Source organism: Megalobrama amblycephala, linkage group LG18, assembly GCF_018812025.1.
Source record: "Megalobrama amblycephala isolate DHTTF-2021 linkage group LG18, ASM1881202v1, whole genome shotgun sequence".
NCBI classification, from domain to species: domain Eukaryota; kingdom Metazoa; phylum Chordata; class Actinopteri; order Cypriniformes; family Xenocyprididae; genus Megalobrama; species Megalobrama amblycephala.
The window spans coordinates 23,832,223-23,856,036 of NC_063061.1; the positions used below are offsets into that span (position 1 = coordinate 23,832,223).

General features: G+C 37.1%; 1 protein-coding gene across 1 annotated transcript in view; it reads right to left on the reverse strand.

Moving 5' to 3' along the window:
* The window catches only part of nnt (nicotinamide nucleotide transhydrogenase), a 47,331-nt gene that overhangs the window by 17,781 nt on the left and 5,736 nt on the right, over positions 1 to 23,814 (reverse strand). The window contains exons 3-16 of the mRNA XM_048165542.1: positions 22,398 to 22,627; positions 20,533 to 20,750; positions 19,813 to 19,900; positions 19,539 to 19,627; positions 16,550 to 16,737; positions 15,174 to 15,307; positions 12,159 to 12,350; positions 11,078 to 11,231; positions 9,489 to 9,650; positions 6,278 to 6,388; positions 3,952 to 4,097; positions 3,351 to 3,546; positions 2,687 to 2,920; positions 1,124 to 1,284 (exon numbers count right to left, since the gene is read on the reverse strand). Coding sequence (XP_048021499.1) covers positions 1,124 to 1,284; positions 2,687 to 2,920; positions 3,351 to 3,546; positions 3,952 to 4,097; positions 6,278 to 6,388; positions 9,489 to 9,650; positions 11,078 to 11,231; positions 12,159 to 12,350; positions 15,174 to 15,307; positions 16,550 to 16,737; positions 19,539 to 19,627; positions 19,813 to 19,900; positions 20,533 to 20,750; positions 22,398 to 22,627 — 2,303 coding nt within the window. The remainder of the gene's footprint in view (positions 1 to 1,123; positions 1,285 to 2,686; positions 2,921 to 3,350; positions 3,547 to 3,951; positions 4,098 to 6,277; positions 6,389 to 9,488; positions 9,651 to 11,077; positions 11,232 to 12,158; positions 12,351 to 15,173; positions 15,308 to 16,549; positions 16,738 to 19,538; positions 19,628 to 19,812; positions 19,901 to 20,532; positions 20,751 to 22,397; positions 22,628 to 23,814) is intronic.

A 23,814-nucleotide genomic window follows, 5' to 3' on the forward strand; every position in this document is an offset into this window, starting at 1 on the left:
AATAATACTGATAACAGCCGGTGCTCCACATGGAGATCAGAGCTCACCATCATCGAATCCGTCTGTGATTACATGAAGAAACATATGAAACGAAGACAAACCAAATCCAGAAGAACTATGGCCGTGTCTCCAAGAGATTTTAAGAAACCTGCCTCCAAAGCTACCTGAAAAATGAGGTCCAAGTGTACCTGGACAAGACCTGTTTTAAATGCAAAGGGTGGTCACACAAAATATTGTTTTGATTTAGTTAATATAAGTTAAATGATAAATAAAATCTATTTATAACAGTATTTTTTAAAAACATCCTCACTTTACAGCATTTTTACACAAGTGCCTAAAACTATTCACAGTACTGTATCTTTGCAGGCAGGTTTCTTAAAATCTCTTGGAGACATGGCCACAGTTCTTCTGGATTTGGTTTGTCTCAGTTTCATATGTTTTGCACAGTACTGTATATATATAAAAACGAAGAGTTCAGATGCAAAAAATGTATGTTTAGGTTCAGAAATGTTACTTTAATGGCAATGAAAAATGTTATTAGTCAGTTATTGAAATACCTTATTTTCAGAAATGTCACTTTAGTCAATTAATTGGTACTTAAATTTGACTTCAGTTTCAGTTTCTATAAGTTTCTGTCAGTTTTCAGTTTCTGGCAGTTTTACAGCAGCAAAAGGAACACTGTTGTGTTTACTTACTACTCGTGAAATCCTGTCACTGCCACCGTAACAATGGACAATACATGATAAAAACTTGCAGCTCGACAATTGAAAGCCGGCTCATCCGCACACCATCATTCATCTTGAAATCATATGATTGGATTTGTGTCTTCCTGTTCTTCAGTGGACTTAGAGGCTTTTGCTGACAAAGGGATGTGGGGTTTAGCAGTTTCTGCCAACAAACCAGTATTTCTGAATGGGCTGGCACTGGGATTTAGTGGATTTGAAAGCGAAAGTATTTGCGAATGTACCTATAACTAGGTGCGTCATCTCAGTTTTGAAAAAAAGACTTTTGCATCTGAACTTTTCATTTATACACAAACACAACACATTACATATGTTAAAAGAAATACTAGAAATTGACAACCTGGCAAAAATATTTTAGAAAACTGTGAGAAATCCCTTACCATGACTGCAGAGAGCGCTGACACGGAGCCCAGACAGGTCAGGCCAGTGGTATAGCTGGGATCAAGCATGTAGGGGATCATGCCGCCCACACTGGCAGCCATTAGAGTGGCGTTTAGCGCATGACGACCAGGAAGCATAAGGGGAGCGGAGTTCAGAAGACCTGCATGAGGAGGAAGCGAAGCGAGAAGAGCAAAACAATGAGTCTTGGCAAAAAATGGGTTAGCATATACGCTGAACACCATGTGCTGTTTGGGAACACGATGAGTGAAAAGAAATTAGGAGGAGAAGTTCTTGGAAACGAGAAGCTTGTTTGAGTTGTGCTTTAAACAAAGGTACACAACTGCATGTCATGTTGTTAAAGTGCACTTTAAGCAGCTGCTAGCGCTCTGTAAACTATAATAATATGTATGAGACATATCATCAGCGCAAGACAAAGTATGCGAATGCAGGAAAAACTCAGTAGGAGCCGAATCAATTACACTTCAGCATCTGCCGCGTAACAACTTAGCAATACAGTTGGATTGGGCGATTATGTACAGCATTCTACCCCCTTTTTACACTGAAAGAAAAACTCACAAGGATAAAAATGAGACTTCTAATCTGCTTTATCAGTGCAAGCCTGCAGGCTTCAGAGCGGTGGTAGTGGTGGAGGAATGGGAAAGCTCCTGAATATAATGCGTCCCAGCTTTGAGGGACAAGTGGAAAATGACTGGGGGGGCGGAGGGACTAATTAGTGCCAAATTTTGAGAGGTTCCGCCTGGCCAAGCTTTAAACATGAGGCATGTGTGGCACTGGTGGGATGGTGAGTTAAACAAAGCTGCACCAAACAATTGGGATTTATACTAGGACAGCATGATTAATTCAAATAAAATGGAATTTCGATATAGTTTAGTGCGATTATCAAATCACAATGGCTCCGATTTAATTAAGCAGCTTGTTTAAGAGTGAAGCATGCGATTCTGTGTGTTCAGGGTCTCAAAGCGGCTTGGTTCGCAGTAAATGCTGTTACAAGAACACACTAGCTATGAGTTTGGGTCGCTTATAATGTGCATTTGGGGAGGTACTTGTAATGAGAAGCTCTTATAAACTGGCTGTTGTCAACAAAAAAGAAGGGCTCCAGTGGTTTCTCAAAAAAAGCTTGATGTTTAACATTTGAAAATGAACAAATTAAGACAGCAATAATTGTATTTTTTAATCAGGTGCAGTAAGGTCTTTTCCCAAAAACTGCAAAAACGGACACTGAACAGAAATGAAAAAAATAAAATAAATAGCTCATCATTTACTCACGCTCATGTCATTCCAAACCCAAATTACTTTCTTCTGTGGAACACAAAAGATGTGTTTGTTTGTCCATACAATGAATGTCAATGGGGCCTAGTGTTGTTCTGGACCCATTTTGACTTTCATTGTATGGACAAAAACTGCTCTACAAAATCTTTTTTATTGTGTTCCACAGAAGCCATTTAGGTTTGGAAGGACATGAGGGTGACTGAATTGTAACAAAATTGGTCACTTTTGGGTGAACTATCCATTTAAGTGTTATCTGACCAAACAAGCAGGACCTTGAAGTTTGCCATAAGCCACCAGAGATCCACTGAAGGTGACTCCTCCGATGTAGGTCCCCAGGTAGGCTACAATCTTGGTGAGGTTGGCTGCAGGGTCGGTTGCAAAGTGGGGGTACTCCACCATGTACTCAGCCACGCATGTGAGCACGGCAGCCAGACCCACCAGACTGTGGAAAGCGGCGACGAGCTGTGGCAGGTCTGAGATCTGGATCTTCTTAGCGATGGTCAAACCTGCAAAGGTGGAGCAAACAAGAAAGAGGGTAAGCAGGTCACATCCAATGAAGCGGTGTGTGTGTGTGTGTGTTGATGTGAATCTGGAGTTCAGGTTGGGGGAAGGGTGTGTACAGGGCATGTTTGGGGTGGGCTGAGACCTTAGGGTGGAAGCATCTGGAATCAAGCAGATTTCTGGTTTGAGCTGGGGCTGGTCGGGACGGTTTAAACTACGCTCCAGCAGGTTTCCAGGAATAATTAGCAATTTAGATTAGACATGACTGGCTACAAAGAGCGATACCGCACTGTGTGACTCACACAACCTGATGACCATTACCTAGGGTTGCGGGGAAATCACAAGGTCACTTCCAATTTATTTACACACACTAGGTTCAAAGGCTGCTGACTGAAGAAGAAATGCACACAGACACAAGCACACAGATGTACTCACCAGCAGTGCCACCCACCGCCATGGCCGCACTCATTTGTGCCATGAGCTCAGGGGAAGGTTTCAGCGCTCCGAAAGTGGCAGCAATGCCACCGGCCACTCCGATCATGCCTAGGGCATTACCGAGACGGGCTGTGGACTGGGTAGACAGACCAGCCAGAGCCCCTACGCAGCACAAGCCGGAGCCCAAGTACATCATCTGCACACAAAAAGGTACATATAGGAAGTCAGGATATATATCCTCCAAAATACATTTCTCTTTTGCACTACTACAGCACATAACTAGATTTTTGCTATATTAAATTATGTGTTTTTGTCATCTTTTTAAATTTCTATTGAGCTTTACTTTTTAGTACTCCAAGTTAAACTTTTCAGTTAGTTGGCAACAATTTTTTTCCCCATCTAATCATTTTACTTCATTTTTGTCAACTGAAATGATGTTAATGTATAATAGTTTCAGTTTTAGTTAACAACAATGCCTTCAAGACAAAAGTTTTTGTCTTTTATCATCTGCCATGTTGAAAAGTGCAAGTTTGAGCCCAAGCAACTCAACAAGCTACACGATTTGAAGAGTTTTAGTTAACTATAAGTAATGCTGTCTTACCTGTTCAATATTGTAGCCGCTTTGAAGAGCCACCCCATAACCTCCAACAAACAAACCAGTAGGAAGAAGATACAAGTAGTTGTACTCTGGGGGATCAGTGGGCCGCTTGAACATGTCCAACATCCTCTGAGTAACCAAGAAACCACCTGAACAAAACAAACACATCGTAAGAACACAGTATATACACACACTACACTATCTTGGGTTGATATCATCTTAAGCATGCATGCATATATATGGGGTGTAATGGTTCTTTGAATAAAAACTTCATTTTAAACCTGATGACAGATCTATCCGATGATTTCTTGAAAATAACATGTAAAAACAGAGTTCAGCTAATGTATGCTTCTGTCAATGGATACACATTCTGGCATCCCAATAAGGTACAACAGCAATGATCAATAAAACGTGGACAAAACAGTCAGTCTTTATAAACTTTGTTCAATAGGAGTATTGGGCTGTTGATAGATTTGCATGTGTACCCAAAGAGCACATATGGAAATCCGCATCTCAGACAGCGTGCAAATATTGAGTTCTCTTTCAAGTCTTGCGCTTGAATGGACAAATTCAATATGTCAATATTGACATAGTAGGTTATGTCTTAAGTAAATGTAAACAGTCGAGAAAGACAACGCGTGTGTATCAGCATCAGTATTTTGGACCCTTGCATTATATCTTAAAGTGACAGCAGCCTAATATTCCTGCTTTCTGTGTTTTTTAATGTTAATCAAACAACAAAAGACAAGGAAATCACTCACTGCTCTTGACTTAATAGTTTTTGTAACTTTAATGATCAATCTTTGTTTAATTTATACAGTGAAGATTATATGCTACTTTACATTCAATTACTTTTTTTCAATTTCTGTACCTGAAAACTACCTAAAATACCTAAATAACCTAAAAAGCGCCGTTTATTTTATTTGTATATTTACAAGCAACAACACAAAAATAGAGTAGTTTGATTATTTGTTCTTATTTTCTTTATTTTTTTTTGACAGTAGACCTTTTTCACTTAATTTCATTTTTCATTTCTTTTTAAATTATATAATAAAATTATATTATAACATTATATAAAACTAATAATATCAGTCATGTGTAAAATATTCTAATTTCTAATTGGGTAGCAGAAGGATGTCACGAAGAATGACGGGAGTCACTCACCTGCTGCTCATTAGTGAAGTATTTTTAAACTGCCATGTGATTGCATTTACGTTCATTTTCCTGGCTTACGCCGCTCAAGCAAAGCAACTTACTAGGACGATTACCAAACCAAAGCTTTTTATTTTAAACTCAGACGGATATCCAGTTTCACTCAAACCTTAGTGACCCGTTCCTCTAAGTATCCTGGTAAAATATTTAAAAAGTAAATGCACTCAGAAGGTTGAACACAACGTATACAGCATTAGAAAGAACGTTCCGTTTTCCCACAATTAAATGTGAAGGATATCCAGACATTACAGTCGGGGCCAAAGAATAAAATATGTTTTCATTCCTGCCATTAATGGAGCAGGTTCACCATAAATTCCTTGTCTTTTATTGAAATTAAATTGGAAAGGGCAATTGTTATTTTTTCCCTGCATGCACTTGTAACAATAAAAACGGTCGAAAAAAGGGATAGGAAAAAGCGACTAGAATGTCCATATTTCTAACTTCCAAAGGTTTATGGGTAATGGGACTGCGGGACGAAACATCATGTATGAGGAATGGAAATAACAAAAACCATCTTTCAACTGAAATTAAACACCTGCCTTCTGAGAAGATAAATATATAAATTCAGACACTTTATGTGCTGGAACACATAATCAAAAAGTTGTTATTGTAGCATGATGAAAAATGTCTGTAAAAGCCTAGTAGCATGCCATTAAATCACTAACACACCCTCTGACCTGGACTGGCGCCTTGGCCCACCGTACCAAGACTCAGGATGAAGGGGTCACTGGATTCAGGATGGCATTTTGGCCACCTTCCCACTTAAAGCCATTTTTCCCCCTTTTCCTACGTAATGGCCCTATTGGTTGGTTTTGAGCAGAGCCTGATTTATGACATGACCGAGGCTCTTTGAAGCAAAACTGCCACGCTGACATTTCCTGCTTCAGGTGTGAGGTTTAACGAACTAAACTATTCCACCTGGAAGGAACGGAATACGCCACTCTTCTCACGAACACAAGATGCAGGGCAGCCAGAGGGCAGCGGGCGACCCGAGTATAGAGCCCTCACCTGCTCGCATTTGTAATCTTACTCAGCTTTCAGCCTCTGACATTTTAGCAATGTTTTATCTTTCCTTTTGCTGTTGGCAGGTATGGGATCGTGTGTTCAGTGCACTCACCAGCGATGTTGACAGAGGAGATGAAAGCAGCGAGTACAGCCAGGGTCTCGGCCGTGCAGCTAGGGAGATATCCACCACCCATGAGGGAGAGGCCACCAACAGCAGTCAAACCTAAAAAAAAACAAAACAAAAAAAACACGGCATCCATGTTTTAAGTACCTTTTTGGGCATTTGAAAGTGTTAATTATCTGGCTGTCAATGCAGGGCTCACTGAGCCATCGGATTTTATCAAAAATATCTTTATTTGTTTCCGAAGATGAACATGAGGGTGAGTAATTAATGACAGAATTTTAATTTTTGGGTGAACTAACCCTTTAATGTATTTTTAAAATACATAAGTATTTAAATTAGTTTAAATTATATTTTAAATATTTTTTACTTTAAAGTAAAAATGTTTTCTAAAATATTATTGGGTGCTGAGAACAGCTACTACACTATAATGAACTATTAGCGACAAGTTGATTAATTAGCAAAAAAAAATTAGCATTTTATCAGAATACACCATTCATTTTGAAAGGCTAAAATAAATGGATTAAATAAATAATCAAATAAGCAAAAACAAATAAATCATTTCGTTGGGTGCTGATAACAGCTACTACACAACAATGAAATTAGTGACATGTTGACAGCAAAAATGAGAATTCCATCAGAATACATCACTAACATTGAATGGCAATGAGGCAACTAATTATTGAAAATATGCCAGATTTCATGGAATTTGCATTTGTTTCCAGATTTGCTTCTCAATTGTGACTATTTAAAGGATTAGTCCACTTTTAAATAAACTTTTCCTGATAATTTACTCACCCCCATGTCATCCAAGATGTTCATGTCTTTCTTTCGTCAGTCGAAAAGAAATTAAGTTTTTTGATGAAAACATTCCAGGATTATTCTCCTTATAGTGGACTTCAGTGGCCTCCATATGGTTGAAGGTCAAAATTAGTTTCAGTGCAAAGGGCTTTAAACGATACCAGATGAGGAATAAGGGTCTTATCTTGAGAAACGATCGGTCATTTTCGAAAAAAAAAAAATACAACTGTATATGCTTTATAAACACAAAATATCTCCTTGAACGTACTTCCGCTTTCTGCATTCTTCAAAAAGCTTACGCTGTATGTCCTACGCCTTTCCTATCCTACTTACGAAACGAACGCGGCGCCAGTTTCGTTTTTTTCCATAAGTAGAATAGGGAAGGCGTAGGACATACAGCGCAAGTGTTTTGAAGACCCTTATTCCTCGTCTGGTATCGTTTAAAGCCCTTTGAAGCTGCACTGAAACTGTAATTTTGACCTTTAACCGGAGGCCACTGAAGTCCACTATATGGAGAATAATCCTGGAATATTTTCATCAAAAACCTTAATTTCTTTTCGACTGACGAAAGAAAGACATGAACATCTTGGATGACATGGGGGTGAGTAAATTATCAGGAAAAGTTTATTTAAAAGTGGACTAATCCTTTAAAGTGAGAAAAACAAGACAACTGTCCGAGTCATTTTCCACTAGATGAATTCTTACATCATAAGCTTGACACTGGCACAGCACTCAAAACAAGCTGTTTGTAACTCATTCTGATTGGGAATTAACGAGGACAACGCTGGCATCCCAGAGGGAAATCTGATAACCATCACCTCTTTAATCGTTTTCAAATGCTTCCGCGGCTTCGAATCGACTGACCAAACCTGAGGTGGCCCTGTTAGTTAGCGGTATCTTAAGTCAATGAAGTGTGTAACTGTTGGTAAGCATTTCCTCTCACTTTGTAATTCTGCAGTAACAATTGATCACAGACCAGCTTGCAGGCCAAGAGCACGCTACAACAACACTGCAGGAAACGCAACAGACGATTTGTAAACCTACACAGGCACGAACCGCCACACACGCACCCAGACATGCAGAGGTCTGGATATCTGTAAAATAAAACTCTTGGATGAAAATGAAAGATGTCGGAGCTCGCTTAAAATCCACAAACGGATTGCTGCTGTTCTGACGGCTAGATAATATTTCCGACTTTCTGTGATCACGGAGGATAAAGCGATGAGGTATTTGGAAAGAAGGCATGTTTTAAGCAAATGACACATATATTAAGTCATGGTCACATCAGCAAAATGGACCCAAAACCAATATCTAATAGACTACGTTGGTCCGTAAAGATTCCTTGGATCAGGCGAAATCAAGAGATGTGGAGTCATTCTGATTCACCAGTTTCAAGTAGATTAAAGGACGAGAGATGAACTCTATTCCACCGGGAGCAAAAGAGTAACTTTATGCTTCTGGAAAAGTTCTCCCACACTTTCAATGAGAATGAGAAATTCCACATTAGTGGCTTAACGTCTCGGTCACTTTTGTGAAAGCTTCATTACTTTTGGCACCGAAATAAGCAAATTCCAACTCGCTCGCGTTTCCAGGCCTGTGAAAGACAGTCCAACAAGTGTCAAATATGTAACGTCTCACACGCAAATAAGACAAGATAAGCAAGAGACCGTCTCTACAAGACTAATAAACTAATTCACAGGAAGTGTGCAGCAGGTTGAGGGAAACTAATTGCTTCAGATGATTCCCCACACTCTCGATGTGAAGTTTATAGCTTTCTTGACATAAAGGACTCTTTCATGCAGACCACCAAGGACTTGTTAAAAACAATGAAACGTTTCCTGGTTTCTCAGCCCGCTGAGAGAAATGAATAAAAGCTTAATGAAGCACAGAAGCATCCTTGATCTGCCTGGCTTATGATAATGTCTAGACTAACGAAGAGCCGAACTCACCACCTAACGGGTGGGCTATGTCGGTTCATCACAGGCGCTAACTCAAGGGAGGGAAAAAAAATATATATATAAATTAGGTGATATTTTCTGCCCATTAAAGCAAGTAGGTAATTCACATCCACTTGAGAGCTCCCTGTAGCTAAAGGACAAACACAGATTAAGAAAATGGAATGCTTTGACCTGTGCTTGAGAGAAATTTCACCTTTAATTTGCCTCAGAGTACTTTTCACAACTAATTATATATATATTTTTTTTAGTTGTGTGAATATACACACACACACACACACACACACACACATTTCTGATATATACTTTTTTTAATACATAATTTAAAAAAAGAAAAAATACATAGGTGTATATGGCAAAGAGAAAAACATTTAATTTAGCAATAATTTAGCAATTACTGAGCAAATTATATATTAAAAGATATATATGCTTATTTACTAACTTACCAGAAATGGCATTTGTAACGGACATAAGTGGGGAGTGAAGAGCAGGAGTGACACCCCAAACAGTGTGGTATCCCACGATTCCTGCCAGGCCAAAGGTTGTAACCATCTGGGTGAAAGCAGCATTGGGAGCTGCCAGCCCAAGGCCGATCGCTGAAGCCAGACCTAAGTAGAAATAACAAGCCATGTAAAGATTTTTTTTTTGTTTGTTTTTCAGTAAGGATGTAAGATTTGGTCATTTTCACTGCTTGACTATTCAAACAGACAAATAAGCCAGCAATGTGTCCTGTTTATACATCCCATAATCCTCTCAAAACGGCAATATTACTGTGGGTCATGTACACTTGACACCTCAAATCTAATAGTGGGTATGGGTAAAATTGTGTAAAACTGAATACACCATTTAAAATGTTCAACTTTTTAGTTTGTACGTTGGTAAAAAATAAATAAATAAATATATATTATATTATATTATATTATATTATATTATAGTGTTTTATAAATAAATACTAAAATAAAATGCAAAAAAAAAAAAAAAAAATTAGACCCGTATTATTTTATTATACATAAGCTTTCTTATTTATAAATAATGAAGTATGTTATTTTTAATATTTAATAATTCCACTGGAGTGTGTTATTGATGATAATAATAATAATAATAATAATAATAATAATAATAATAATAATACATATTTAGTAGTTATAAATAAAAAATGATTCATATAAAATTAATAATAATAACACTTTTTAATTTTAATATTAATATTTTTGTCATTATTATTGTTATATTATTATTACACTGGTATTGACTGGCATTTTGGTATTGCCAACTGTATTTTGGGATGACCAGCCACTGGCCATGTGGGTGAGAAAACCTCTTCACCACGACAGATATACAAAGCAGGAGGGCAGGACCAACAGCATCACCATTTTATCATCCCAGTTTCCTGGCATTGAGATGCCAGAATAGACCAAGGTGATGTGGAAAATAAAACAGCTTGTGCTGCAATTAGGTGACCAATCGCAATTTCAAAAAGGCAGTGGTTTTGGCCTTTCCGAGCAAGTCAGGAGTCCCTGTACCTAAGCTCATACAGATACAGCAAACCATGAAAGGGCAGGAAGATCTCATTTGCATGTTTGTTTATCAGCCGGTGTTTATTTACGTGCGAGTTGTATTTGTGGCTTGAGTGAGGAAGTGAGCGCTTTGATGTGAAGCCAACGTTGCCTCTCCACACACAAGTGTTCCTCAGGCGTCTGCAACCAATAGAATTCATTTGTGTGCCATTTGGTTTAGCAAGGCTTTGGAGTCTAATCACATCTTGGGACAAAGCGGGCAAACAAGGGAGCTGCTATTTTTGGAATTTCTAAGCAATGCAGATTGCTGAAGTAGATAAAAGGAAGAAAGTAAAAATCGGATTAATCTCAAAAGCAATAAAGGGGGGCTTTTTAAACGTTCACGACAGCCTTATTAACATAGTTCAGTGTCAGAGACCACCAATGCATGGGGAGACGCTTTCATATTAACCCCGGGGGACCCGCAGAGATCCGGTGGGAAGAGAGAGGCCAAGAGGGCAGCCCGGACTGTGATTTACCTCCGCTGTAAAGCCCAGCCGTGGTGAGGGTGGCTCTGAAGGGTGAGATGGCAGCTGCCCTTTCCTTCTGCAGCTCCTGGACAGACTTGTGTTTTGTAGGCGCTGCTACTGGGATGTTGTTAGGTGGTGGTGCAGGGAAAAGCACTTTTCCATCCTGCAGACAGACAGACAGAGTGAAAGCCAGAACTCAGAAAATACCACCACTACTTTGAAAGCTAAATAAGCGCCAGAATGATATTGAGTCATAAATTTTTAAACTGCACACATCCTTGAGCTCAGGGGAGTCAAACTCATTTTAGGTCAATGTTCAGATTGGATAAAACGTCATCTTGTGTGGGCCAAATTTTTGTGTTTTTAAACCTTAGTGTATCCATGGAGAGTGAATGCACAACACAAGTCAATAATCAACTTTTGATGCTTATTTCACCAATATTATGACAAAGAAAAACAAAAAAATATCCCTTTACATCACATACATGGAAAATTGATGATGATATTATTATGGTAACAATTTACAATAAGGTTAATCAGTCATCAGTTAATGTTAGTTAATGCATTAACTAACATAAAAGAATAATAAATATTTTAAACAAAATGTCTATTGTTAAATGTTAAGGTTATTTAGGATAGGTTAATACAACTGTTCATTGTTTGTTCACATTTGCTCAAGACCTTTAAATAATATTAACAGATACAACTTTTAATTTTAATAATGTATTATTAAATTTTAAAATTAACATTAAGATTATAAACTGCTTTAGACATATTTTTTCATTGTGTTTTATTTTTATTATTATGTAATTCACTTTTTTAACTGTTAATATTTTTTCCTTATACCTGTGACTGTCCATGTCAAACCTCAAAGTGGGAAAATACACTTTTTCCCTGGGACAGTTGAGGCACCAACAGATCCAATTTCAGCTGAAACATGTAATTTTGCTGGAAGTTTGAGAGTCAGATGTTGCGTGTAATTGAAAGAAAGGTTCTACCAATTTAAGGTGCGACTTGCAGCATGCAACACAAAATAAAGGGTTTATCTCTCCTCCTGTAGCAAGAGCATTGTGGGGAAAAAAAGGTTTACCTTCATAACTACTGAACCTCGGATGACGTGGTCCATTGTGCCGTAATCAAAGTCGTTTTTGACATCAAAGTAAAAAACTTCCTTGTCCGGGCTGATGGCACGGATGAGTTTGATGATGTTGTTAGAGTATAATGTGCTGGCCTGAGTCGGGAGGCGACTGGGAAGATCAGTATAGCCAACGTGGATAACACCCTAGAGGAAAGTACACAAGTACATTTTATGAAATAAGTCAAACAAACATGTGAATATTCTGTAGATTAAGAAAAATCACAGTAAAAACAGAAATATTGTAAAATATCATTACCATTTAAAATAACTGTTTAATTTAAATATATTTTAAAATGCAATTTATTCCTGTAATGACATTGTGCTGCGTTCACACCATGTCATAATTACCATAATTTCGAGATGACAACAAGTGATGTTTTACTCTGAGCCGTTCACTCGGAATTATGCGTTTTTATGGCAACACTATCAACACCTAAATTAAAGGGGACGTAACATAAAAATCTGACTTTAATTGTGTTTAAGTGCTATAATCGGGTCCCCGGTTCATCTACCTGCCCAGAAAATGTGAAAAAGGACACCCAGTAACTTTGTTTTGGCAAGCATTTCTCTGTGAGCATGTGAAAAAATTAGCCTCTCAGATTTTGCTCCCCTTGTGACGTAGGAAGGGGATCTTATTATAATATTCCTGGTGATTAATCTGCATGTTTCCACCCACGGCCAGTGTTGGGCACATTACTTTAAAAAAGTAATTAGTTATAATTACTAGTTACTTCTCACAAATAGTAACGGAGTTAGTAACTGAGTTACATCATTATAAAAGTAACTAATTACCAGGGAAAGTAACTATTGCGTTACTTTAAAAAAATTAAAAATAAAATAAAAATATGCCAAATAAATTGAATGCCCCCAATATTACATATAAGTCTAAGAATAAATTATTCTTGATGCGACTCCTGACTCATGATCCGCTCTTGCTCACGACAATGAAATTTCTCTGTACTGTGTTGGTAGCCATTAAAGAAAACGTAGTTTCATATTTATGTTTAAATAGTCCTATGTTATGTTTTAAATCCATTAATTCGATTATGAAAAGTGAACAGCGTGAGTAAGATGCATCATAAGATGCGCAAATATATCGGGAGTCATGGAGTGGGTCAGACATGATTTTAAACACTTCATTAAGTTTTGCTTTGTAGAAAGCCTTTCTTTAAAGTGAATTTCGTTTTGTAAAAATTGTATCTTAATTTTAATCAATGTTTCATCAACCAATTGCTGGGATTTAATATATAACAAGCAAATATAGCAGACAATAAAATCATGACATGGAGGCGCGGGCGCGATCACTGGCGCGTGAACTGAAGCGCGTCTTAAATGAACCGAAACTCAGAGGCTGCTTGCCTCGCAAACATGAGAAATATATCTATAGAATGCTTGAAATATCTACTTTAACGAAAATGAAGTAATTAAACACGAAAAGAAAGAGGCTACTTTGATTATAGCCTATAGCCTAATCCGAATTAAATGTGCATTATCTTTCTAGGCGCGTCCATGTGAGCAGATGATCAGCAATGAGAATCAGCAATGTCAACTTTTTAATAAACAATTAAAATGTCTCCTTGCTGTTTTTGTCACGCTCACAATCATTACTTTTGCCGGTTCTTTATGGCAATTATGCGTGCCCTTGAGTGCTATATAGCCTATATTATGTAAACGCTCCTTATTATGGTTTATTCTCTCCAGTAGCCTATTTAAGAAATTAAATTAATATAAATGTGATTAGTCAACTAATAGCTTAAATGAACAACTACTAGTCGACTAGAAAAAAACTCATTTCACATATTTTCGATCAAGCTTAAAAAAGGGTATTCTGGTTTGAGCTTGCGCTTCGCGCGCATGCTCTGACAGACACACACACAGCGCATCATACATTATTATCAGTTTAAAATTATATTTGTGTAGGACTAACCGCAGCACACACCAGAGAAAAAAACTTTGCAGGTCCTATGGCTGAGAGAGAGCCTACTCGGATGAAAACCGCTTCAGTGAGCTCAATTATAGTAACGCGGCATTTTTTTGTAACGGGAGAAAAAGTAATTAGTTTGATTACTCGTTACTGAAAAAAGTAACGGCGTTAGTAACGCCGTTTATTTATAACGCCGTTATTCCCATCACTGCCCACGGCGCCGCCATTTTGTTTTTTGCAAGTGAAAACGGTGTACCAGTTCTAAGGCTATGGCAAAAGTTTGAGCTGCACAGAACACTATTTAGAGTCCCTAGCAATCATAAAAGTTAGCCCGGTGTGTATGACTTTGTTTGGCAAACAGGTACGCTATGTATAGTGGCCGTCCATTTGGGTTTTGCACAAAAGATTAATCAACTCCACAGCAACTACATAAATTTATCCACTAACCATTCAGAAACATCCAGTTGCATTCTAAAAGTTGTAGCTTCTTCCTGAGTCTCTCCATCAGTGTTTGAATAATGTAAGGCTGAACACCGTTACTGACAACCGTCATTTTGGCTGTGTGAGATTTTCCAGCTTTGTTATTGTTGAGCAACCGAAGCGTGAGCTGTTAAAGCTCCGCCCTCTTTTGGAAAGCAGGCAGGGAACAGCAGCTCATTTGCATTTAAAGAGACACACAAAAACGGCATGTTTTTGCTCACACCCAAACGGGGGCAAATTTGACAAGCTATAATAAATGATCTATAGGGTATTTTTAGCTGAAACTGCACAGACACTTTCTGGGGATACCAGAGAGTTTTATTACATCTTGTAAAAATGGGCATAATATGGACCCTTTAATCTGCAGTGGTCATGTGGTCGGAGGTCTCTGAAAATTCCCAGTTTACAAAAGACCAACATTCACATTTATTAAATTAATGCATCCTTGCTGAATAAAACTAATCATTTCTTAAAAAAAAAAAAAAAAAAAACGGTAGTGGAAATGGTAGTGTACCTGAACCTTCCTGACAAACACATGAAGCTCATGTAAGCTGTGTACTCACTTTGTGAACAGACAGTTCTCCAGGAACCGTGGTCTCGATGTTGCCCCCAGCCTCTGCGGCCAGATCCACCACCACTGAACCGTCTTTCATGGTCTCCACCATTTCCTTAGTAATCAGCACAGGGGCCTTCCGACCTGCATAATAATTTCAGCACGGTGAGACTAGTAAACCAAAACCATGACTGATATGCATTTAATAAGACTCCTCTGATGTGCGTTTTATCCATGCAACCTAATATACTGATAAGCTGCTTTGCGGCTTGTTGGTTTTAAAAGAAAAACGCTATTCCGATAAAAGTGGAACAGATTGCATGCGTTTTACCAATCTGAGCGTGCTAAAAACTGCCAGGTATGCAGTTTGTTTAAGAATTAAGTTCTAAAAGTCCAACCGGTGGCTCTATAGCTTAAGGGATGGAAATAAAATAACATTGGAGTGACACCAGGAGTGTGCATGAGCATGTAAAAGTCACAGGAACTGACTTTGAGTGCCAGCGGTACTGAACAAGCAACACAGAGTGGAAAGAACTCTCTGCCAACCTAAAGCAAGAGCAACCCAAAGCAACTCTTATGACACTTTGTAAACATTCTCTGTTATGGACATGGCCTGATTTTTAATAGCTTTCAGTCATGGAGATTAGGACAACACATGCTTCAAATGAACACAAAGCACATCTGCAGCCACAGAGCTGTTAAATTGGCAATTGTGCTGTACATAATTAGCTATGCCGGTTAATCCGTTTCTCTTTTCAAATGCCAATGATATTCATACGTGTATTAAGCCTAAGGATCTTGAGATAAGCCAGGATCACAGTTAAAGGAATAGTTAAAATGAAAACTTAAAATTGACATTATTTACTCACCCTCAGTTCATTCCAATCAATATATCATTATTTTTTCCATGAACAACAACAAAAAAAATGTAAGATTTTTTTCCCCCCGTAAAATGATAGCTCATCGTGATCAGGGACAGACAAGCTCCAAGAAAGCTCTATAAATGCACCATAAAAGTATTTGAGCGCCACAGTACAGTGAAGGTAATGGTTAAATAATGACTTTCATACAGCTTCAGAAGACTTATAATATAGCAAATATAGAATCATATGGACTATTTTATGGTACTTTTTGGGCCTTTGGAGCTTGACAGTCTGTGCGTTTCACAGAAAAAAAAAAAAAAAAAAAAACATTATTTATAATGACATAAGGGTAAGTAAATAAAGAGAATCCATTTCTGGATGAACTATTCCTTTTAAAGTCAAATGATGGAAAAATAAGTAAGCAAACAAGATCACTTATGATCTGCAAGAGTACATACCATAGAGGGCATGTTATGGAAAAAAAAGGAGATGGGAAGGGAGTGAATGTTGCAGGTGTGCGTACCAGGGATAAGTGCAGTAGTGATAATGATGTCAACATCCAAACACTGCTTGGCAAACAGCTTCATCTCTGCCTCGATGAACTCCTTGGACATCTCTTTAGCGTAACCGCCCTGGCCTTCTCCTGACTCCTTCACATCCACCTCTAAGGGCTCGGCACCCAGGGATTTAAACTGCTCCAGTGCAGCAGCTCTGGAAGAAAAGGACAAGACTCCATGACTAATACAACACTGCCCCCGAGAGGAGACTTGCTGGAACTGAAGTTGATGGAACTTTGTGGAATCAAGGAATTCTATAGAATTCTACACATTTTATGGAATTCATGGATTTTACCACCATGAAATAGAAATTGACAATTCTTATTGTACATCTTTTTTTATTTTTTTTATTTGTGCCCTCGTAATATTTTATTAGAATAACTTCCCTTCCCCGTTACAGCTCTTTTCTTTAATTTACTGGCACCAGTCAAACTCAGAGACGTTGTTGCCATAACACGTTGCCATTGGTTGAGTCTTGCTTCGGATTTGACTGACAGATTGGCATTCCGTCACCGCGACTTTCATGCTTTAATAACTTGAATATACTTGAAGTGTGCACAAAGCACTAGGAATATGCAAGTATTGGATTGCAACTCTGTATCGACAGATATTCAATATTTTGATTATTCAAACTTGATCGGGACCCTATTTTTTTTCTCCAAACAATAAATACACTGAGCTTGGCTCTAATGCTGTAAGATCAGTCTTTAGTAAAATAATTTTAGCAGGATTAGCTGTAACATCACACTTTTCTTACAAATATTTTTTATGTTGGTTTTTTTTTTTTTCACTTCATTTTTAAATAAAGAAAAATATAACTAAAATAAGTCAGCACATTTAAAGGGGTGGTTCATTGCGATTTCACTTTTTTAACTTTAGTTAGTGTGTAATGTTGCTGCTTGAGCATAAACAGTATCTGCAAAGATACAGCGCTGAAAGTTCAACGCAAACAGAGATATTGTCTTTTAAAGGTGCCGTAAAACGTCTTTTCAAAAGATGTAATATAAGTCTAAGGTGTCCCCTGAATGTGTCTGAAGTTTCAGCTCAAAATACCCCACAGATTTTTTTTTATTAATTTTTTTAACTGCCTATTTTGGGGCATCATTAACTATGCGCCGATTCAGGCTGCGCTGCCCCTTTAAATCTCTCACTCCCTGCCCTCCCGAGCTCGACTACAAGAGCAGTTATACAGTGCATAAACAAAGTTCACACAGCTAATATAACCCTCAAATGGATCTTATTATACATATTAATGATCCTGACTGTTACGTAACAGTCAGTGTTATGTTGAGATTTGCCTGTTTTCCGGAGGTCTTTTAAACAAATGAGAATTATATAAGGAGGAAGCAAGCAATGGAGTTTGAAACACTGTATGTCTTTTCCATGTACTGAACTCTTGTTATTCAACTATGCCGAGGTAAATTCAATTTTTGATTCTAGGGCACCTTTAAAGTTATGGCAGTTTAATGCCTACAAAAACGACCGGTTTGGACTACAACGAGCTTCTTCCCCGGTTGGTGACATCATAAACCCTGCAATTAACATAAACACTGCCCCCTGCCCAACACGCAACAAAGTAGGCAAGGCCATGTCGCACGGCATTATGGAAGCGGAAGAGTTGTCTACACCAGCCGTGTGCGACATGATGCATCAAAAGAGAACCCATTATAATCAGTGATACTGTCTACTATTACTGAAAGAAGCAGTTCCCACTTTAAAAGCAAAAGCTGCTGTTTATGGGCCCCTAACTGTAAGTACGTTTTATTGTTTGTACATGTCTTTTAAATGTATAGTTCTGTTGCCAATTTTTGGTTGCATCAAGGACGTAAACAAAGACCAACACATTTTGGCTTCGCTAACCAGTTAGCTAAATTCTACTGCATACTTCAACAAACTTCTATGTTCATAGACAAACAGTTGTTCATGCTATAAATTAAATGATACCTTTACAAAAATGCTACTACTCAGTCATGTATTCGGCTACAGTAAAGCTTTAATCAGGATAAAACCGTATATATTGAAGGGTAACAAATAGCAGTAACATTTACAAGTGACAGCATATCTAAACACTTTGACACAAGTACAAACGGAAATAATTACCATTCAAAAATATCCTTTAAAAACCGTGCTTGCAGATGTTCTGCTTGACCCTCTTCATCAGTACTGCTATCTGGGTCTGATTCGGGCTCAATATGATACGGCAAAAGACGCCATTATTTGCACGTGTAACAATTAATGGTAAGGGGCATGGAGTTTCTGGACACTTCAGTGAATCATAATACACTGGGCCAGCTGATCAATCTGAACACATTGCGTATTTTGGAGGGAGTGGTATCATAGAACCAGGAAGTCAAACTGGCCATTCAAATGACAATGGAAACAGCGGTGTAGAATAAAGGTAAAATATATGAAAAATACGGCTTTAAAAAAAAAAAAAAACACGAAGCATTAAGACATGTTATATTATAGCACCACCTAATGTTTGATGGATGACTGTGCACGTTTCATTTCAGGTTAGATCAAAATAAAACATTTTTTGAATCAAAAATACAGTAATAACAGTAATATTGCAAAATATTATTAACTTAAAGTTTTCTATTTTAATATATTTTTCAAATGTAGTTCATTCCTGTGGCGGCAAAGCTGAATTTTCAGCATCCACTACTCCAGTCTTCAGTGTCACATGATCTTCAAAAATAATTCTAACATGCAGATTTGGTGTTTAAGAAACATTCCTTATTATTATAAATGTTGAAAACAGTTGTGCTGCTTAATATTTTTGAAAACAGTGATACATTTTTTCAGGATTATTTGACGAATAAAAAGCATTTGAAGCATTTTGTAACAAAGTAAAATTCTTTACTGTCACTTTTAAGCTATTTAATGGATCCTTGCTGAATAAAAGTATTCATTTTACAAAAAAAAAATACAAGTAACTAAGTTATGACTTTTTACCTGGTGTCAAAACCCCTGACTATGGCACCCATAGCACGGGCAGAGCCAGCAGCAGCCAAACCAGCCACTCCACCTCCAATGATCAACACCTGCCAATAAGAACAGCCTTTTTAAAAAAATTCTAACTCTGAAATAAACAGAAAAATCTAATTTGGGAAAGTATGAACAGTACTAATATCTTCATCCAAGAACTAATGTGAGAAATGTACAGCAATGAATCAAGCAAACTCAAAATAAGCACTCAGGACATGTGAGCAGTTATGCCAGCACATACCTTAGCAGGAGGAACCTTCCCCGCGGCTGTGATCTGACCCGTGAAGAAGCGGCCAAAGTTGTTGGCTGCCAGTACCACGGCTTTATAGCTGCCAAAAAAAAAACAAAAACAAAAAAAACACATCAGTCATGGCCACTGATGAAGCAGGAATCAAGACATAAAATATATATAAATTCTGTATTACAATATAAATTCTATATTTCCTGCAATGTTATACCTAAATATGCAAATGAGGGACATCTAATTAAAAATGCAGTAATTTGCATACATTTCCAGAACAAAAATCTTATATTGGATTAAGCCAGATTCAAAATTATTATTTAAAATGTAAAGGTCTAAAGGTTTACAGAGAGGATTTTTGAACTTTTTGTTTTAATCACTTTTAAAATACAGTCAGGAAAAAAAAAATTGGTGGAGAGAAAATAAACGAAATTGGCAAAAGACCTCGAGCCGGGAAACAAACTCAGTCTCAGGAGGCGCAGTTGCACTATATGTCGGAGCGTGCCCACAAGGCTACTGGCTCTGACATTATTATTATTTTTATTATATAACACGGTATATATATATATATATATATATATATATATAAAAATGAATTAACAAAACAGTCAATTCAGTCAATTACTGAAATTAAAACATTCATGCAAATACAAAATGCTTTCCATAATTATACAAATTAGGCAGCTAGTCTTTTGTGTTTTTGGTTTTAGATGGCCTTACCCAGCAATGTTGGCCATGGAGCTGAGGGCATCATAACCCTGAGCAATAGTAACACGGGGCACCTGGTCCATGGCCAGGACGGTGGCTTTGCGCTGGGACAACAGGTCCATCAGCTCAGGGTTCTGAGCAGGATAGATGAAACTGACAAGGGTGGATCCTTCATTCATGAGGTCAGCCTCATGAACTCCCAGAGCAGAGTTCAACATCGGAGCACGCACCTGTGGCAAAAAGGGGGAAGAGAATGAAGCCTGGTTTATACTCACAGCATTCACATGACAAAAATGAGGTCAACTCAGTGGTGACCGTTGAGTGCACAAGACCTTACAAGACCCCTAGTAACTTTGCATGAGGCTCAGCTTCTGAAGGTGCACAACTTTGAGGTGATTCTGGCCAAACAGATATGTCTGTACTAGCACCCAGTTTGTGCTTGCCCAAATTAATTGCTTTCATTTACAAAATTAACCTACAATAGCAGAAATTTCAGGTTCCAGGTTTTGTAAAAATGTTCATGAAATGAAAATGTTTAATGAAATTAGAAAACATGGTCACACTTTGGTATGGGGAACACATTCACTATTAACTACGACTTCTGCCCCAATAAACTCTTAATTTACTGCTTATAAATAGTTAGCTAAGGTAGTTGTTGTAGCGTTTAAGTTTAGGTATGGAGTAGGGCTGGGCGATATATCGCATGCGATTGTCACGCGCATTTCGTCAGTAAAGCCGGTTCCCTGATTACCGCTAAATCGCCATCACCTGCTTTCAAATGGAGCGGCATTTAATAGACAGAACCGTAGATGACTGACAAGCCACGCAATATCGCGTTCATTATCGAAGGCGATTCATCTGCGATAATGAACGCGATATTGCGTAGCTTGTCAGTGAACTACGATTTACTGACGAAATGCGCGTGACAATCGCATGCGATATATCGCCCAGCCCTAGTATGGAGTAGGATTTAGGGATGTAGAATATGGTCATGCAGAATAAGGCATTAATACAGTATGTGTTTTATAAGTACTAATAAACAGCCAATATGCAAGCTAATAAGCAACTAGATAAAAGTGAGAACTGCTCCCCACACTAAAGTGTTACCAAAAATATTAAAAAGATTGTTGTTTAATTTACTTTTATACGCATGTTCTCACATCCATACATTTTGTTCCAATGTCACAAATAATAATCTCAAGATTTATTGGGTTTTACACAATTCTTTTGTAGTGTGGGTTTGGTGAAGTGTACTAACAACAAACAGCGTCACATGTGTCCTCCAAACTGACCAACAGCCTAATCAGTTTATACACTTGTATATAAAATAATAAAAAAAATAAAAAAAATTAAAAAAGAGTTAGCGTCCCCGACAGAGATGAACAGATTAAATAGGACTATAATACGATCAGGGATTGTTCTATGAGCATTTTGGTACTTTTTATATAATGAATAAATACAAAAAATAGGTTTACGCTTTGTTTTATTAGAGCTGTTGTTTAAATGACTTTTGCATCAATAAAAAAATATTTTAGAGCCCAAAAAATAGACATACAGCACATAACAACAACACCACTATTCAATTACTTTGGAGTTTGCCACACTACTGTTGACAGCCCATTCTGAGTCCTGCCAAAGTACAAGTCTTGAGCACCTTACTTCTCACTGCTGCTTCCTGATGGTTTAGAGGACAAGTACTCCGAGTCGCCCCTCTGTCATTTTAAAGTATAGTACAACGGCGAGCGCGTCAAGTATAAACACCTCGTCCGTTTGGGGAAGTGCACACGCAATCAGCAGAGGCTTGCATTGCGGAGACAGGCGGAAATATAAACAAGGCTTGTGTTAATGAAGACCCTGTTTAGACTAATGAACAATACCTTAAGCAGAACATCAGATGAAAAGACATCTTTGACGTCCTTGATGGTGGCTCCTGCCTTTGTATACATGTCATCGGAGAACTTGGCAGATTCCCCAGCACCAGACTCCACCACCACATTAAAGCCCTGCTTGATGAGAGCTTCCACTCCGGCTGGAGAGATGGCCACTCGACGCTCATTCTGAAAGATTTCCTTAGGAATGCCGACAGTCAGCTGTTTGTATGGAATGCCTGCAGAAAATAACAGAATTACAGAATCAAGCAGAGCCTGGAGAGGAACATATTTCTAAGTGCACATGTCAAATGCAAAAGTTGAACAGGTGGGCCCTGCACCGGTAGCACTAAAGAATCTTTACATTGTATTTATAACACAATTACGTGGAGAAAAAACAAAAAAACAAAAACAAAAACACAACTCTTTACTTTTATATTTTTTTATTTAAAAAAAAAAAAATTACAATATTTACCTTATATTATAATGTAAAACAAACTTTTTATTTTATTATTTGTATTTAGAATACAATAAAATATTATTATAATTATTATTTATTATTATTATTATTATTATTATTATTATTATTATTATAATAATAATAATAATAATAATAATAAATTATTTTATATTACTTTATATACTATAAATATTTACACAGTATTATGTAAAAGAAACAATTTATTTATATTTATTTTATTTAGAATACAACTACAATAATACATTTTATTTTATATTTTCTATACTATAAAATATTTACATTGTAATATAATGTAGAAATTCTTTAGATTATTTTATTTAAAAAATACAATATTTACATTGTATTATAATGTAAGATAAATAATATATTTATTTTATTTGTATTTAGAGAACTACTACAATAATAATATATTTTATTTTATATTACTTTATATACTATAAAAATATTTACAATTATATAAAACAAATAATTTATTTTTATATATTGTTTTTTATTTTGAATATAACTAGAATAGTAAATTTTATTTTGTTACTTTACATACTATAAAAAAAAATTGTTTTTCAAATAAAAATAAAATAAACATTTTCATATTATATACACTACTTTTTTTTTTTTTTGTATAACTGCTTAAGTCATTTACCAATATTGTGATCCTTTAATTTTTTTAATTGTTCATCTTTATCAGCTAACCTCAGATAAAATTAAATTACAATTTTAGAGAAAGTAACACCTCAGAAGCAACATAACTCTCATGGCCAATATAATCTCTCGAGACTATTTCTAAGTCAAAGAGAGGTCAAAGAGTAAAGCTGTACAATAAAGATAAGCACCATATACAGGGGCAGACACAACTGGTGAAGCAGTTTATAAAGGGTGGTAAAAAGAAACGTGTAAAACCTTTGAGACCTTTGTGATAGACCGGAGGTCCATGCAGTCACTGTGAGA